The following is an 18,540-nucleotide window of genomic DNA, read 5'->3' on the forward strand; positions in this document are numbered from 1 at the left end:
TGTGAAGAGAAGTTGTGTATACCCCTTCATTCCTTGTCTTCACTTTAAGAACCTTTTATTAGTATTCAATCCAACTTTCATACAACCTCAGTTTATCCTACTATTTCCTGCTATTAGGTACTATCTCCTTCCATTCTTCTCCCTTCTACTCCAATCCAGTTACTCATGTTTTGCTTATTCTGAAATCTTTTCATGTTGATAATGTTAATAAGAAGCATCTTTATAAGCTTTCTACTTGTGCTCATAATCTCAGCACATTGAATTGCATCACCCCTTATCTACACCAGTCAATGCTGTCTTTGCTCAAAGAACTATATCAAACTTCTTTTTAAAAAGATACAACAGTGGAATTAACAAGGAAGAATGAAAATCTAACAAGGACCACTGGTGTCAAACAATGCACAGGATTTCACCTGATATTCTTTATCATGTTACAAATTAACTTTCCACAAAGAAAAATAAAAATGTCAATACTCAATACATGTACAGAAATTTTAAATTATATTACTTGAATACTATCGGTGTTCTCCCTCTACAAAGGGAAAGATGAACAATCTCTTCCACTGCATAGCTATACCTTTCCATTTCTCAACTACGAGAACACTGTCAGAAATATCAAAATCCAGGTTAACAGGTTAAAACTGTCCAGTAATTTCAGAAGAGATGCATCCAAGAAGCACTAATTGGAAACTACATCTACACTGAGACTCTTCCACAAGTGGAATACCACAAGAACCAACTGTCCAGCTCTTCCATGTACATTTGTCTAGGAGGTGCAGAACTTTGCTTTCCTTCAGCATAGCCTTCACTTGGTGCTTCTGTAGCAAGGGAGCCTGTTAAATACCTCCTAAGTGACCTGTCAGAATTGAATATGCTGTCCCTTTTACCTTAACTCATTTCTATAAGCAAAAAAAAAAAAAAAAAAAAAAAAATTAGCTTTTACAGTAACAAAATTTGTTTGGAACAGTCACCTGTGGCTCAAAGATTTAAAACCAGACTACTTAATCAGATGACATGGCCTGAACAGTCATGGCCACAACCATGGCCTCTGTGCCATCAGACTTCCCTAAAGAAAACTGCCATGGCTCAAACAGGAATGTCCCATTCTAACTTCTCTCCATAGAAGCCTAAGGATGTCAGAGTGTCTCAGAATAGCCCAGACATCTCTAAATACCTCCAACATTCACTTCCCTTTTTTACTAACCCAGTTTGTAGGAAAGGAATATCCTCCTGCAGTAACAACATGACTCTTGCAATTGTGAACAAGTATTCTTACAGATCACGCGTTTTGCAGTATTTAAGACATGTTCTGCTTTTTACTTGTCCCCTTTTGCCAGGATATCCCAACTCAGCACCAAACACAGCTTTAAATGAAAGCCACAAGGAAACTGACATTTCAGGTAAAAATTTATCTCAGAAGGGACACTGCCAGAAGAGCTAGTCATGAACAAAACCAAACTAGGCACCATAGCAAGATCAAATTATTTCAACATGGCAGGCCTCCATCAAGAGCTGTAGAAAGTGATGTAACAGCTTTGTGAAGCACAAATCCTAGAGTGTGTAAAAGAGTGATTTTATACTGTCTTCAAAAATTTCTGTACGCTAACCCAAATTCTGTACATTTTATTTTCAAAAGCAGTATCAGTGACTCTAAAAAAGATAGTTGCTAATCTAAACTATTTAAAAAGCTGTGCTTGAACAGTCTCTGTAGCTCTCACTTTAAAAATAATGAGACCAATCATCAGGAACAAAGAGATTCATGCAGGGTTGATGGTACCTCCCTGTGTCTAGGGGGACACAGCAGCTCAGCACAGCAGGGATAGTGCACCAACTCTTCCTTGGCCCATCCACCACAGAAGCCCAGCAACTATAACTAAGTCTTAGCAATGCTTCATATCACACATCACATTTTACTTTTTTTTTTTTTTTTTGCTGTTTCTAATCACAGCAGGAATTGTTATAAATATCAGGTAGTATCCTAACTGATTGTGAAACACTGGAATGTAAGCACCTCTACAAAACTTAACACACCCGTGTTTAGGCTATCTCTGTATCTGTAATATTTTCATATAAATCTAAAAATTAATCATTTAATAGTATACTTTTACAAACAGTCCACTGTGCAGTACTGGTTGGGAAAATCCCACTCTAAAATCTACAATGCTTTAACTGAACCTTTCCCAGAAGAAGGTAAAATTACCTAATTTCCTAAATTTATTTTTCCACTTGTCAACTCTGCAGTATTTTAAGATATCTCTACTTAGATGAAACATCAGAGATGTTTTCAGAGAAAACTCAATGTCTGCATTGAGTTTCATTTATAGAAACCATAATTCCCAGAAATCTACTAGCATGCTATCAGGGTGATGGTACAGTTGCTAGTTTGACAGCTGTCTTTTATCTGCATTATCCATTTGAAAAGAATTCCCAAGCATCAGATAACTGAACTAATCCAACATCTTAATAACCTTCTCGCTCCTAGAAGAAGATGACCAGATATGAATCAGTGTTATTAAAATTCGCATTATAAAATGATTACGCCTGTGTTGTTTAAGTCATAGCACTTAGTTCTACTGGAAAGATTAATTAAGTCAGTCTACAAATAAAATAAAATTATGGTGATACTCATCATAAAATACTTTCATTGCTGGATTGCCAAAAACTGATTTGCTCTCCCAGACTCTCAGAAGGAATATGTATTTCAAAAACAACAGAAAAAACCCACTCCCAAAATATCCCAAACCCTGTAATTTGAAGATTTCCTCAGGATTAAAAACTTGTACAGCCTATCCTCAACTGTCACTCATGCAACTATACATACATAAAAATCCACAAGCTGCTTCATACTTTAGCATATATATTATTATGCTAAAGTAAGAAGTAGCTTGTTTATGCTTATTTAATTTAGACACAGACGTTTTGGAATGCAGCATTCTAGTGGCAAAACACCAGGACAGCCTCAGCACCAGGGGAACAGATTAAACTCTTTCATCTACTCCGTTCAGGTTGTTCATAGCATCCAATTTTTGGACAAAACCAGAAAAAGCATCCTATACTCCATGAAAGAATTAATAACCATCTTCAGCACAAAATCTAGGTCAGTTCTAATCACACCTTATAATAATGGAGGCTTTCTGCACATGTTTTGAAGTGTCTCAAGAGAAACATATAAAGAAACAGAGCTGGAGTAAAACCACACAGAAATACTGATCCAAGAGACTTTAATGTGGGTGTCAGGGTTTGTGTGTAAATATATATGTATAAGCATGTGTGAAAAAACCCCTCAGGTATGAAGAATGGGAGCAATGACGACATCTTCAGTAGTCCAGCTGGGCAGCTGTAAGCAGTCAAGAGAAATTTGTGGTTGATCTTATACATGCTTTCCCATCAGTTTGCACAAAAACGAACAAATAAGTACATTTCCAGAAATTTCAACATGTGTTTAATTTCTGATTTTATCTAGGAGCCTTTTATAAATACTCCCCTGAAAATTCCTCACATTTCCCCTTGAGGGTTCAAGTTCTTCCAAAAATGCCAGCAACTTTTGTGACTGAGTACCTCTGGCTACTCTTTCCCAAACTGTAATACCTTGTCTACTGATGAAGAGTAACTGCATGCTCAAAAAAATAATCTGTGTTGGTGAACAATCCTTGATTGTTCCTTGAACAATCTGCAATATCAAAATCAGAATGGCCTCCACAATCAGAAAATATTTGGTACTTGTACTGGTTTTGTTATTTCACAAACAGTTGGACATATATCTGATAAAATGCTTTGAAATTAAGGACAAACCAGTGATGTTTAGGTGCCTGGGAAAGGGGCAAGAAAAATCTGTCACATCTGATGATGGAACTCCTATTTGTTGACCTCCAAAAGTCCACCATAAGTCCTGGCCCTGTTCTTCCTACATCAGATCTAAGCACCATTCCTTCTTGGATCGCACTATTTCTGCAGCCATTAATGGCAATTGATGGTTTTCCTTCAAAATAAATGGTCTAGGGTTCCTTCAGAATTTCTGTCCAGGTCACTGGTTTATTTGTGAGAGGAACACATACAGCTCTTTGTCATATGCATCACAAAGTAGACCTCAGCTACAGCTGGCAGGTATACACTGATATTTATTCAAGTTATGATCTACTTAATGGTGGTTTTGACTATCCTCTCTCTACTACTCAGTAGTTCAGATCATCACAGTAAGATGATAATCTTTGTCTTTATGGTAACGTTCTGCATGCTCACCCTCATAAATGTAGTATTTATTCTTGTGCTGGCAGCCCAGCACCTGCAAACTCAAGACCCACACCAAGACATCTGGCAACAGATTCCCCCCACTTAGTAGCTAAACAGGAAAGACTGTTTTTATTTCTTTTCTTCCTCAAATCTTCCAATTGGAAACACAAGTCATCGCTTACTTCAAGCCTCCTCATAGAAAAGTAGTAACAGCATAGGTGCCATTATGAACCCTACTCATTTCATTGTGACAGCCATCCAGCTTTAAAATGAGGGAGTCATAAATATGCACAGTAATAGAAGCATATATTTTAATCTCCAGAAAAGTATCTTGCTCTTGTTTGAATGTGTTCTGTGGAATTGCTTCCTTCACAGAAACAATTCCTAGCTAGGGGCTGCTGAGCAATACACTGAACACTGTAAGGCTGGGCCTTCATGTCTCTGTTTTTACTCTCCAGCTATCACTTTCCACTCCAGAATACCACACCCCATTCTTCAGAAACAAATGACTGAAGAGTCCCGAAGCTGTATGGGAATGGCATGGAGGGAAGACTGCCTTCAGCACTGCATTCCAACCCTCTCCAACTTAATAGGATTCTCCTATAACTCCCATATCTACTATTTAAGCTGCCTGAAAGCAGGTATCTTCCACAGGTCTTATCAAATGACATTGGAAGTGTTGCTGTTATAACTAAACAAAAAAATATTCACCGTATTTTGAGTAATAGCCATCCAAACTTGTCGTTAAATTTCTAAGATCATGATTAAATACCAGTATGAAAGGAGAGCTCACCAGAAGTGGAAAGGACAGGTCCTTGTTAAAAACTTATTTTACTAATTCTATTAAAACCATGCTTTAATGCAATTTCAAAGAATTCTAGGGCCATGGAGTTCCCTTTTAGTTTGTTTTCTGATTGAAAATTCAAGTAATTAGTCAAGTAAATTATAGTGACAGTACTCAACACACAGCAACAGGCACCATTCTAGTTATTGCTTAAGTAACCTTTCTAAGCCAACATAAAACTTCTACTGTTGAACTTATTTAGAAATTGCTAATCAAAGAGAAAGCTTGGTGTTCATCAGTGCAGTTAATGTTGCACATGCACTACTGCACACATTTTTTTAAAAAGAATGTATACTTTTTTTTGTACAATATGTATGTATGCAATGTGCATAAATGTGTAGGTATTTATACAGACACACACTTAAGAGTTTTACCCTTAACCTGGACTAAGTGGTGAAAAGCTCTAAAGGCAGCTCAGATAAATGAAAAAGTACCTGCATTAACAATAACAGGTACAATCATTTCAATAATAGTAATGAAGAGACTTCTGGTTTAGCCTCAAGTACAACAGAATGAGTTGTTACCTTGAATTTTAACATATAAACAAAGTATGTAAATCGCAGTAGAACAATAACCAACACCTCAGGAAAACAACAAATACATACATACCTTCACTGCAAAAGGGTCTTTTGATACCAGAGAAATTCACTGTTTCATGGAGCGTTTTCTCTTCCTGACAGTATTCACAGTACGTAACTATGCAGTGCAGTTTCTTATAATCATCAGAACATGCTCTGCTGCAGAACTGATATACTTTGTTCTAAATGCAAAGTTGCAAAGCACCATGAATAAGGTTAATGGATCAAATCTTAAGGTCTAACTAGTGCAACTTAAAATAATAGCTGCCATTAAGACAACTTGCAAAGTAAAGTGTGAACACATAATTAGAGTATGACTTCTAATGCTAAAAATTTACAAATCCCAATTAAGCTGACAGGGTTATAAATACTCATCATTTCACATGAAAACACTGAACAGAAAATATGTCACTCAATCTCAGCATATGCTCTTTAGATACTTCTCTTAGTTCATAAACAAGTATAATAATGGTCTATCATATCTACAATAACTAAAGATGAAAGCAGATTCCAGACTTACAGCTGATCTGATAAAAAATATTTTTTTAAAGTCCACAAATACTATTTATGAACAAAGACTTCTGCTTTGATCCATACTAAAATTAAATTATATTCTACAGAACCAGGTAAATTTTAACCAAGCTTTTTAAAAGAAACTTCAATACTTCATAAAATAGCTAGCAAAACCGCATTAAAATTCTAAGTTTAAAGTTTTAAGCACATCATCATTCTAAGAACAACACCCTTACCTCCCATTCCAGTACTTCTGGTTTTGAACAGAAAGAACTTTTGCAATAATTACATTTCAACTGAATATCACTGGGAGAGACGAACTGACCATTTGTTGAAGACTGAACACTGAGCGTCTGAAAAACATAAATATATATACACATACATCACTAAAAAAACACAGTTACTTTTAAAATGTGGTTTTTTTTTCATTTAAGCTTACAGTATTTGAGAATTCAGGAGTTTATTTATAAACTTAACAACATTTCTGGCAAAAGCACAGCAGGCTGGTTCATTTTTCCCTTTTCATCTCAGGTTTTTCAATTTTGAATCTTTACCCTTACTTCTACTATAATTACTTTAAGACTTTTTTTTTTTTTAACCTTACCTTTCTTACACCTTTTATTTAAGGGTTAACACATTTTTTTGTAAAAATTAAAAAAAAATCCCCAAACAGAACGCTTTTGTTAATCACAAAGCATATTTTCAGATAAATACATTTCACAGCTTGTATTATTTTGGCGACAGATAGATAAAGACCAACAAACAAATGTTTTCAAATCCAAACCTCACCAAGGCAGATTATCAACATCTTATGTAAGCATACCACTTGAAAATACAACTACTGAAGTAAAAGGCTTTCAGTTAGAAATGTCACATCTACTCAGATTAAGACAAAACTACCTGACAGTCCTAAGTAGCCTCAATCCCATGGCAGGAAGATGCAGTTATTGACACAATCAGCCTCTAAACATTCCAGGGGTTTCAAACTGAGAAAAATACTATAGATTACATGTGTAGGTATGAGAATTTAATTCTGTAACTGAGAAATTTCTTTAGTGCATTTCTGTGGCAATCAGTAGATAAAAACTCAATTATACAGTACCTATATCTTTCAGTGTCTTATATGTGCCAACAGAATTGAGCATTTTTGCAAATTCCCTGATTAAGCAAGAACTACTGGTGTATTATAGATGTGATGTTCAAGAGAAAAATCTGAACCAGCAGTAATCAGACACTTGAAGAATCCAGGACAAATTTCTCACATCTGTCTTTTCAATACTTTCCCACACTATTTGCAACAAAACAAATATATTTAAAGACAAATTCTCTTCAGACAGATTTGTTACTACCTCTCCACTGTATAACAGTGACTATTCAAAACATTTCTGTTATAGGATACTTTTCTTCAGACTCTCATGTTAGTAAGGGTTCACCCAAAATAAAAAATAAATTCAAAACTATGTTGAGACTTATTGCTGATATAAACTCTGATCTATGTGGTCCAGTACTGCTGAGTTCTAGCTGGCAGTGCAAACAGTATCATCTCATGCAGATGCATTAATTCTGTATCAAGCGTTTGCCGATATTAAGTAGTCATGCATATTTCCCAATCACAGGTAGGACTTGAGAACCAAATGCCAGGCAGCAGAAAATGACACCTCAATGGCCAATCAGCCTGTAACAACTTTATATATATAACTTCTACAACTTTTTTTTCTGATACCTACAGACAATATTATCATATTTCTCCCATTATATCCAGCAAATATCCCTGTGACTGAGCAGGGTTTGCTTCACTTTGGCTGCTCAAAATAGCTGAAGATTTGCACAAACATGAGAGCAACAAAGGCATTTCTAACTGCAAGGTCCAACCTGTGCACTTGTGCATTTGCAGGTGTCCTCACAGAGCAAACATCATGTTCGACACATGTGTGTGCTTTATGGAAGCCCTAGAAGCTCTCATTGAAAATGAAAGTAACAAGAATACTCAGCACCTCCAGTTCAGGAATTAAGGAGATGTAAAGAACTAGCAGATGTGGCAATTTGTACAGAAACACTGAAGACAGAGGAAGGAATGAAGACAAAATAGTGTATTACTTGAAATAGTGGTCATCAAATGAAAAGCAATCTTTATCTTTCATATCTGTAGTTACATTTAAATATGGGACCCTAAATATGGGACCCTATTGTGAGGGCTGTAAGTTAAATGTAAAACATAATTTTTTGTTGTTTTCTGAGGTATGCCATGGTTACCTTCTTTTATTTCTTTCCATTACTGTTTACTGGGGTATAAATTCAGACTCACAAAGTCTAGGAGGCTGGTAATTCCAAAATAACAAAAAGCTAGAGAAGTGAGAACAACAAAGATTAAGGCTATTTAAAATTAGAATTTGTTTTAAAGGAAATTTACACATACCTATAGATTAAATAAATCTAAGCTATTAAGCATTACTACTTCTAAAAAACCCAAAAGCAAAGATTTTTTATCATATGCTCCTCTAGTTAATTAAATATTTTTCCAGAAAAATCTGTAAAGAACTGAATTAATATTACTCAAAGTTCTAAACCAAGCAGAAGATGGATTTTAAATCAAGTTAACTACAACATTATTTTGTATGCCTCTTTAAAGTTCCAGTTATTCTGCTTACAATTAAGGACTGCTTATGCGTAATATTTTGAGCCAAGATGATATGCATTTAGTATTTTCACCATCTTGCTTTGCTTCTAACTTACAAGGTACTTAAAGTACCTTTAGGAATTATTTGGGAGCATAATTACACACAAATAATAGTAAAAGAAAGAAAGATCATAAATTCATTAAAATCTTTCACCAGGCACCCTGAACACAAAGTTTTATCTATGTTGTGTTGTATCAAAGATATCTTTGAAGTCATGTACCTATGCTTGCTCTTTAGAGAGCCTGCCCTGAATAACAAGAGCATGGAAAGTGGAAGCAAAGCAAAAAGACCCATTGTAAAGCCCTTTTCAGCCTTCAAGGCAACCAGCTCAAACTGCTTCAACTTGCCAGTTTAATAATGAACACTAGGCAGGCACAGCCCAGGATCTTCTGAGAAGACCACCACAGCAGCATAGCGTCTGGCCAGCCCTGACAAAGCAGCATGTGACAGAGAGTTATCCTTGCTCACAGCAATATGAAATCAAATTGTGGAAACATTTCTGTATGTAACTGTACATGTGGAAGAGCCAGCAGGCAGCCAGACTGAGGTTAGGTGTTTTTTCCAGCTGAGAAAAAAAACCCCAAACCTTGGAGAGAATCAAGCTGTTATTAATGTGCATAAGAGAAGCGCTTATAAGCAATCTTCTACATGTTGTCATTCACTAGGACTGGTCCACAAGCAAAATCAAGGGAACTAAATGAAACAGGGAAGGAAACAAACTTTTCCCTTGCACTCATGCACACACAGACCTTCCACCCCGAGCACACAAGGCACATTTTTATTATTATCAAATTTAGAAGAGTATTTATCTGTGTGCAGACACATGTGTACAAGAGAGATGCAGCATATACAGCCAAGAACACTTCCAGGCACCATCACAATGGTGAAAGAGAACAGCATTAGTGAATAACCAGAGAGAGTATCCTGCTAAAAACCATTGTACTTGTAATTCTTGCCCATACTGGTCCTACAATTCTCCAGATACAGACATAAATTGGAAACAAATCCCAAACCAATTAAAGCTTGAGCACAAATTTTGCACAGACTTGTGTTCTGCCAGATAGCTTCTACTGTCAGACACACAGCTGCTAACTCTGGGAAGACGCTTGTTTTACTGCCTCCATGTTCACAATAAATAATCAATAGTTTATTTTTCCCTTAACAGCAAGATCTTCAACTGACCCAGTAGAAATACCAGTATCAATACTGATTTAAAACAATACACCTTGGGAAGAGTTCTGTCTTTAACTCTGCCTAAACATTCTCCAAGACAGAGTGTGGAAGACAAGATTCAGTTTCGCTGTTCTACCACCAACTACCAAACAAAAACACATAAATCAGGCTGTTATCTCTCTTTTACTCTCTTTCTTACATTATCAAATGCTCTTACAGTCTGCTCAAAGGAGAATGTAGATATGGACATAAACCATACAACATGCAGCTCAGCTGAATCTTTCCAAAATTTCAATCCATTAAAAGAACAACTAGCTAGAAACAAAAGGTAATTTGTAAGACACAATTATAATCAATCCTGAAGTTCTGTAAAACAAACTTACCCATTTGTAAACAGAAAGGACTAAAACACTTGCAGAAGAGAAGAAACACAGGCCTCAGATAGCAGTTATTATGTTTTGTGAAGGACAAGCCTTAAAGAAAAAAATCTAGGAAGAGCAAGCAAAGCGGGAGAAGGGGATGAATATGAATCCAGAAAACTAAAAGAGGAGTTATGGCCATTAACACTGAAAAATATGGAGCACCATAGTAAGTCAGCCATTTTTTCAATTTAGGTTCAATACCTTAGATGTCACTTAGTTACAAGAGAAGCCTCAAGAGAACACCAACAGTTCAGTGCTCACATTGTGGTATACCATCCTTTCCACCTAAATACTAAATGGAACAGAACAAAGAAGCTCATACATTCAACTCTAGCCTTATGGTGAATATGTTTTATTCTTCTACACAGTGACTATACAGTTAAAATCCAACACTGCTGTTTGAGCAAACGAACTGTAAGCAAGTGACAACTGGTAGGTTGTCACATTCTTGGTCTTTATTGAGAACTCACGGAATGCAAAGCTGCTTCAATTAAACTCCACTACAGCTCTGACAGGAGATCTACGTGCAGCACTGAGACTGCAATAGAAGCGTGAGCACAAGGACTCAGTAAGACCACAAACCCACAGCCAGCATTAAATGATCTGCCAGTTCTATTCAATAATGCTTCTTAATGTTGACATATGTGCAAATCCAAGAAGGCCCAGGTTGAATTCATCGTTCTCTGGCTGTGTTTATTCCAAGAGCTCTTGGGGATGCAAATGATTGTAAAATCACGTACAATAAAATAGATGTTAAATGAGTTTGCAATAAGTATTACAGTCTGTCTTTATATATTAACAATACACAGGTATTATGTTAATCAGTTCCACTGACAGAGACCTACCAAATTGGTTATGATGGAAACACAGAACATGGCTACATGATAGAGGTCCTACCCAGGGTATATTAAAGAAGCATATTAAAAGACCAGTTTGCTGTCCAGTTGACAGAAAACAGCTAAGTTCAATGACAAATGGGAAAACCCTGTGTAAGTGCAACTCTTCAACAACACATGAGGAAGAAATTATCAATTATCCTGCATAAATCTGGGAAAAATGCTTTTACATACAAAAATTGAAACATATTCTTTTAAAATATCCTTTGATCACCAAGAGATTAACAGCTATAGCACATTTCACTTATGCTTTAACCTTGATTCATACTGAAATTATGACACTTTCAACAAGCAGAGCAGCCTCATCCAGAGTGCATGTCATCAACCTTGCAATCCCCCAGTTTCTGGCCACAATTTAAACAGCTAGTTTTGTCCATAAATGAAATGGCTGAGGCTCTAACCTTCCATTTCAGAAGGAATCACTTTTCTCCATGGCAGACCTTTGTTAGCTCTACATTCAATGAGAATTCTACTATTTTGTTTAGTACAAAAGAGGCTAGATTTGTTGATCTTCAATGCAAAACAGCAAGGCTCACATCCATGAAGCAAAGGTAGCAAAAATAAGATGAGTAGTGATACCTTTGTGTTTTCTAACAATATAAAGCAGAAATTGGTTATTATTATCCAATTTTATAAGTTTAAGACAGCAGCTAGTGTTATCATTATGCAACAGCACTTTTTGATATAAGAAATTGTTATGAGCCAGGAACACCTGTTAATTGTAACTCTCAAGCATGTATACACAAGCAAGTTAGTTTAATATTCAAATACTTAACACAAACACAGGCATACAAATATTAAGGGAGGAAAATATTTAACACAACAGCTAACCTGAAATTTAGCTACACAACTGGAACTGCAAAAGTTGTACAGTTTTCCATCAGGCATTGTGGCTTGATATTGAGGTAAAGAGTTTCGCTTACAAAAGTGGCAAATAATTTCCATACCTAAAAGAAAAACGTGGTTTACAAACAAAATAAACAGAAAATAATAGGGAAAAAAGAGTATTACAGGTGAGCCCTTTTTAGTTTTCAATGCAGAAAACTAAGATTAGTCTGTTTTCCAGTCAGCTTCTACAAGTCGCACAAAAAAAAAAAATTAGAGAAGTTTAGATAAATACTTTCACTAAAGATCAGTACTAAATATGAAAACACCTTCTTCCATAAAATTCACTGGAGTATTTTCAACTTCAGGTTGAGATCTGCTTTGCATACTGAAGAACACATGTTTTGAATTATTTACTACATCAAAAACTTTACCTAGAGAATATCTATATGCATCGTAACTATCCATTGCTTGCTTGACTGAAAAAAAAAAAAAATCCAGGGTGGGATACATATGAGGATCCAGAGAATATGAATTCATATACAAAAAACCTGCACTGTCATCCTGTGACACACTGGAGCACATTATGCTTCAGCAGTTTTTTCACAGGAAGGCTTAAGACAGCTGAAAATGCTTTCCAACATCACAAAAAAAGGCCAGTGAGGAAAATGAATCCTTAAGGGTCCATTAACTGGCATTCAACGGAAGATGCTTTGGTTTTTTTAAATGAAGTTAAAAACTATAAAGTCACATCTGCATAGACTAACTGTAAAATAAATGCACCCACCCCCAGTGCTCAAATTTTTAAAAAGTCTACTCTTAGCAGTGATGAAAACCATCATCCTTTTCACTTACTTTGTGATTTTGCATATTTTGATTTGTGTGTGTTCATGCATACAGTTGAGCAGTATGGCTCCATATATCCATTAGGTCCTATGCACTGAGTCATGTCAAAAAACCTGCACTGAGCTCTGCAGCCAGTACAAGATGTTAATTGGCCACATTTCTAAAACATAAAAAAAAGCAAAACAATGAGTTAGTTAAAACTATGCTTGGCTTTTAACTTAAAATTATGGTCTTAAAAAAAAAAAAAAACAAAGGAAAAGTTTTTTTTCTGTCATGTGCTCTCTCATCAAATCCTTCCTATATAAACTCTCCTTATCATCCTCTCAAGAGCATTCAGCACTAGGGTTGTATCTTTTACTCCTGGGAAAAAGCCAGCTAAAACTAACCTTCTGTGTAAAGACACACAGATATACACACACCCTCAAAAAAACTCAAACCAACCAAAACATCCCAATTCCATCCCAAACCCCACTGTCTGCAAACTGAACTGTGGTTAAGAGTGTGCAACAAGTTGTACTGAAAGCTTGAAAAAACTCTATTGCCCTCTCCTTGTTGATGGGACAATGGTTGTAAGGAAAGGAATATGAATCTGGCATGGCTAATGTGATTCACAGAATGGTAAGCTTAGAAAAGACTCCTTTTGGTCCAACCTCCCCATTCAAACAGGGTCTTCCCTAGAGCACATGGCACAGGATTGCATCCCAGATGGTTCATGAATATCTCCAGTGAGGGAGAATCCATAATTTCTCTGGACAATCTGTTCCATTGTGCAGTCACCTGCACAGCAAAGAAGTTATGAATATGAAGAATAAATAAACTTTGGGGAGAAAAAAATTGTATCTCCAATCCTCCAAGCAGGAGGAACACACTGCAGAGCTTCTATGCTCAACTCTGACTCCACGAACCTGGTAACAGACTGGATTTTGACATCTCTCAACACAGCAGTCAGTCCATCAGCAGTTTTCCATAGAACACAACAAATGTTCTATAGAAAGCACAGAAAAGGCTGCACAAACCAGAAATACCAATGACATAGTCAACATACAAAATCAATAATTCTGATGTGTGACATGTATTACATATGCCAGTGTTAGGAAAATACCACAAGCACGATAAAGCAAGTTTCAGAAAAAAATATCTAGACACTTTCTCTGCCCATAGAAATAGTACCACAGTTTTGACAGTGATGGAGAAATTTCTTCATCAAAAATTATGGGCTTCCCGCAAGACTCTCACTTGATTAAGTATTAGAAAATTGCCACTTAGTTACTTAATATCTCTTCCATTCTAAAGAACTTATTTTGGCACTCTCTCCCTCTTTCCCTATTCTCAAGGATGGAAAGGGGAAGCAAGGCAAAGCATGTTTCACAGTCGCTTCCCTTTGTTCAGAAAGAAACTTCAAAGGATGTCTTTGCTCTTCCTATTTTTCAGTACCCAAATTTGAAAACTAGTTAAATCCACTCTTACAGACAGCTAGAGATGAAATTTATGGTTTATAATGTCATCGTTCCTGTACTAAGAGCATCCACATAAAAACATACAAATCCACACGCCTGTGGCACAAATTGGATATAGCACCTTGCAGATTCCAGTGAAATTTCAACTTCACAATTTCCACAGGCTGTTTTGATGAAACCTTTGCTGTTTCAAAAAAGGAGTACCTGTCAAGGTACAAAATTCCCATCTAGAAGAAGGTATAAAATATGACTGTAGAATACTTCCCTCCTATTTTAAATTTTTCATTTGCCTTTAAACATGTTACTCAGGACATCATTATCTTCCTAATCAGCCACAATATTGACAAAATTCACACTTAGTACCAAGAGAACAATGTAGCAGTTATATTGTTCTGTGAGTTGGAGCTATTCTGCTGCTTTACATTCATCTCCTCTGACAGGCTACGAAACAACAGCAGGGCATCCAGAAAACTCTGAGTTATATTACTAATAATACAGGAGGAGTCTACAATTTACAAAGGACTTGATTCCTTGGAACTGCTTAATGGACAACCACCATAAAAAAAATCTTCTTGCACAAATAGCCTTGGTAGCTCCAGAATAAACCAAACTGCAAATCTAGAAGCATTGATGCAAATAGGCCTGCAAGTAACTAAGAGCATTCAGCAATATAATCAGAAAACAACACACAGGCAAATGAAACTTTCACAAGTTCCATATCCAAAAGAGAAATCCAACAGAAGCTACAGTGATTTCAAGAGACAGCAAGACAAATGTATATGTTTTAATAAATGAATTTATAGTAAACTGATCAGGGTATAATTGGAAAAAAATTCACTGTGTCAGCAAACTACGTGTTTCAACAAAAATTCCTTGAAAACAGAAATTGCTTTTGCTAACCAGCATCTCAAATATCTCATCATTTACATTATATCAAAAATGGATCATGCACACAAAGAGCAGTGCAACAGCATGTCAATCACTTCTGAATTTCATACATCTTCAAAATACTGGAGCTGTTTACTGATTTCACTTCCATCTCTCTCAAATTTAAATGCAAGAAAAAATTTTATTTCTATCTAGCAAATCTAGATCTACTTTATCAAAACTACAAAGACTAAGAATTTCCAAAAAACATGCCAACTATGCACAAGATTCTGTGGGTAGAAACAAAACTGTACTAACAAAGTTCTCATTTTATTCTTGTAATAACAACTAAAAATAATGTTTGAGCATTTCTGCATTATTAGAAATTTAAAGATATTGTTACTCAAGTGAAGAAGATAGGGCATGGTGGAAAAAAAGAAAATTAGAAGGCCCAAACCTTCTCTAAATGTATTGCTCCTAAAATGTTGTAATTATCTCCCTCAAGCTAAACATTTTTCTTGCATTTTTATTACTCTTTCCAGCACTCCCTAAACTTCCAAGTTCAAACATTAAAACAATTTAAAAAACCCCAGGGAGTACCACACTATTATTAAAAAAAGATTAATGCATACCTGAAAGTATTCAATCAGTATTGCACATGTGTCTCAAACATTTATATTTTTAACAACATCAACAGTGAGCCTATCTCTCTGAACACACATGATGCAAACCAAGAATTTTTTTCCTCTTCAGAAGTGTGAAATTTCCAGATGATACTGTCATGTTTCTCAGCTAACTTACATTTCTACTCACAAATTCTTCCCCCAACATAATCTCTTTCATCTCTACAAATCTGCAGTATTAACTTCATTCTGCAGAAAAAGTAACATTTGAGAATCCTTTCTTTTAAAATATCCTTCTAGCTGCCATAAACGAACAGAAGATACACAAAAATTAAAGAGAGCAAATACAGAGGGTCAAAGAGCATTCTTATGAGGTAAGGATTTTTGGCCTGAAAACAAGATAGCTTAGGAGAATGATGACAGAACCTAAGTACAAATAAAGTACACTAAGTACAAATAAACTAACCTAATCCAGAAGCAAAATTTCAAGAGAATCAAGCCCAGTGCCCTCTGAGAGAAAGCTTGATGCACAGTAGTCTGAGTACATCTCTCCTTCACTACTTCACCTGGATTCTGCATTGAGATGACCTAATTTTACCTAGATCCTATTGCATGTTTGACCGCTTCCAAAGTTTAAAGTCTATGGTAGATGAAGAAGCCTGAACATTCTTCTTATTATATTTGATTCTAAACTCACTCATACTTTCATTAATTGTTTGTATATCCTTAGAAACTTAATTCCAGAAATTCTATTTCATGTTAGGTATCTTATGACAGATAACAGGCATTAACCAATGTGATATGAAAACTCCTGCAAGTCACTAGTTCTAGATATATTTCAAATATTCCTTCCATTCACTAGGACAGTGTTCAATTCAAAACGGGAACTACAACAGCCGCTATCGAAATGGAAGACAAAGCATATGAACGTGGCATATTCCAGAACTGAAGGAATTGTTTCAAAAAAAGTACTAATTCCTGGAAATAAAATTCCCTTAGAGAGTTTTTGAGGAATTTTCATTCTTGCTACTATAAGCAACTAGGATTTTAGAAGGAATCTTGACCTTCCTTTACGTCTTACTGAAAGGGTCATGTAAGCTGAAGTCTAGAACTCTTCTTGCATGTACCCTACAAAAAATAAAGATCAAACTACATAACAAATGTCAGAGCAATACCATAAGTTCATGGCACAGCAGAAGCCTCATTTCTGTTTGCAACTGAATCTAATGAAAGCACCTGCTCTTCAACCTTCTGGCTGCAACAGTACTTGAATAAAGCTACTACTGCCTCGAATCTAGGCATCTCTGCTAGGCACTTTTATTCTTGACTGAAAAAAAAGCAGTATCATCTGCTTCATCTGCCTTGACAAGGCTAATAGAGAGCATGATGAAGGACATGCCAGCAGTGTAAATCATTCTTGCTACAGCTTCTCACATGCAAGGGCCAGTCAACAGAAAATACCAGAACAGCCCTAAGATTTGCCACAAAGATTGCCACAATGCTATGTAGCAGCCCTAAGATTTGCTTCCAGTTAAAGGAAATGCTTTGTAGTTAAAACTCCATGGAAAAACAGACTGTTAAATACTTCTCAATAGAGGCAAACCTCCCTGGTAGCTTTACGGAATAAGAGGTTTGGATTAGAATTAAGAAAAACACCAGAAAATTCCAGGACAGAAACTTAGTATGCCTGTGTTCAAACAGAAAAGGAGAAAGAAAACAACATTTTCTGTAAGTAGAAAAGCAGATATATTTCCTACATGGAATTCTATGATAACTGAGATCACACAGAAAGGTCATCAAGAATATAGCAGGTAAACTAGTTCAGATTAATTTAAAAGGATGGTCTGATGGATCCAGAGGCAACATGCATGTCTAAGAAAAGAACCAGGTATCAGCAGAATCTGTACCAGCAAAGAAAGAAGACACGATATAGTTTATTTTGTCTTAAAATACTGCATCCAAATCTTCTCTCCCTCAAGAGTAGCAACTGAAAACTCTTCCTTCAAAGCATTTGCTCCAAGTCCTAAGAGCAAAAGATGAAGCAATTGTTTTTGTGGGCCTTGAACACCGACTGATTTATGTTTACATTGCATCAGCTGAACTCTGCAAACTGCTAGATCGATAACTTGTCCAGTACTTTTCCTTGGCATCTCCAGCTGCCACTGCTCTTTTTGCTGGTTTTGTTTCCATGCTCAAGACACTTGTCTTCCTGTCTCTAAGAAAGGCAGAGCTGAAAACACCTGCCTCAAAAAGCAAGTTACTTCTACATTTACTGAATGTTTCAGCTGCTCCTGTTCTGTCTTTTCTCTCTTCCCCCCAACCCCACCCAGGTAATTAGTCCAGGTACACCAGTGTATGGATGTGGTTATATCCATCATAACTATGAGACCTAGTCATGCCACCTCCTTGCGTCCTCTTTCCAGGAAGCTCCTGTACTCCCACACAAATCACAGCTCACATTTGACTGTCCTATGTAGCTTCCTTCAGAACTACAAAGCCATTTTAACATTTCTGATGGACCCATCTAATTTTATCTTCTAAAATATCTACATAATAGTACTCTGAACAGTTATGATGAACCATATTCA

At 36.1% G+C, this 18,540-nt stretch overlaps 1 protein-coding gene across 21 annotated transcripts in view; it reads right to left on the reverse strand.

Annotated features, from left to right (window-relative positions):
* The window catches only part of ZMYM2 (zinc finger MYM-type containing 2), an 85,423-nt gene that overhangs the window by 30,707 nt on the left and 36,176 nt on the right, over positions 1-18,540 (reverse strand). For 16 of the 21 annotated variants that reach the window (XR_012056710.1, XM_030275717.4, XM_072931047.1 and 13 more), the window contains 4 exons: positions 13,015-13,165; positions 12,166-12,281; positions 6,402-6,518; positions 5,684-5,834 (listed from right to left, as the gene is read on the reverse strand). Coding sequence is in view for 20 of the 21 variants with exons in the window: in XM_030275717.4 (XP_030131577.4) it covers positions 5,684-5,834; positions 6,402-6,518; positions 12,166-12,281; positions 13,015-13,165 (535 nt within the window). In the remaining variant the exon portion in view is untranslated. The remainder of the gene's footprint in view (positions 1-5,683; positions 5,835-6,401; positions 6,519-12,165; positions 12,282-13,014; positions 13,166-18,540) is intronic. The other 5 variants (XM_072931105.1, XM_072931116.1, XM_072931111.1 and 2 more) reach the window with 1 other exon arrangement.

This window comes from Taeniopygia guttata, chromosome 1 (assembly GCF_048771995.1).
Source record: "Taeniopygia guttata chromosome 1, bTaeGut7.mat, whole genome shotgun sequence".
NCBI lineage: Eukaryota > Metazoa > Chordata > Aves > Passeriformes > Estrildidae > Taeniopygia > Taeniopygia guttata.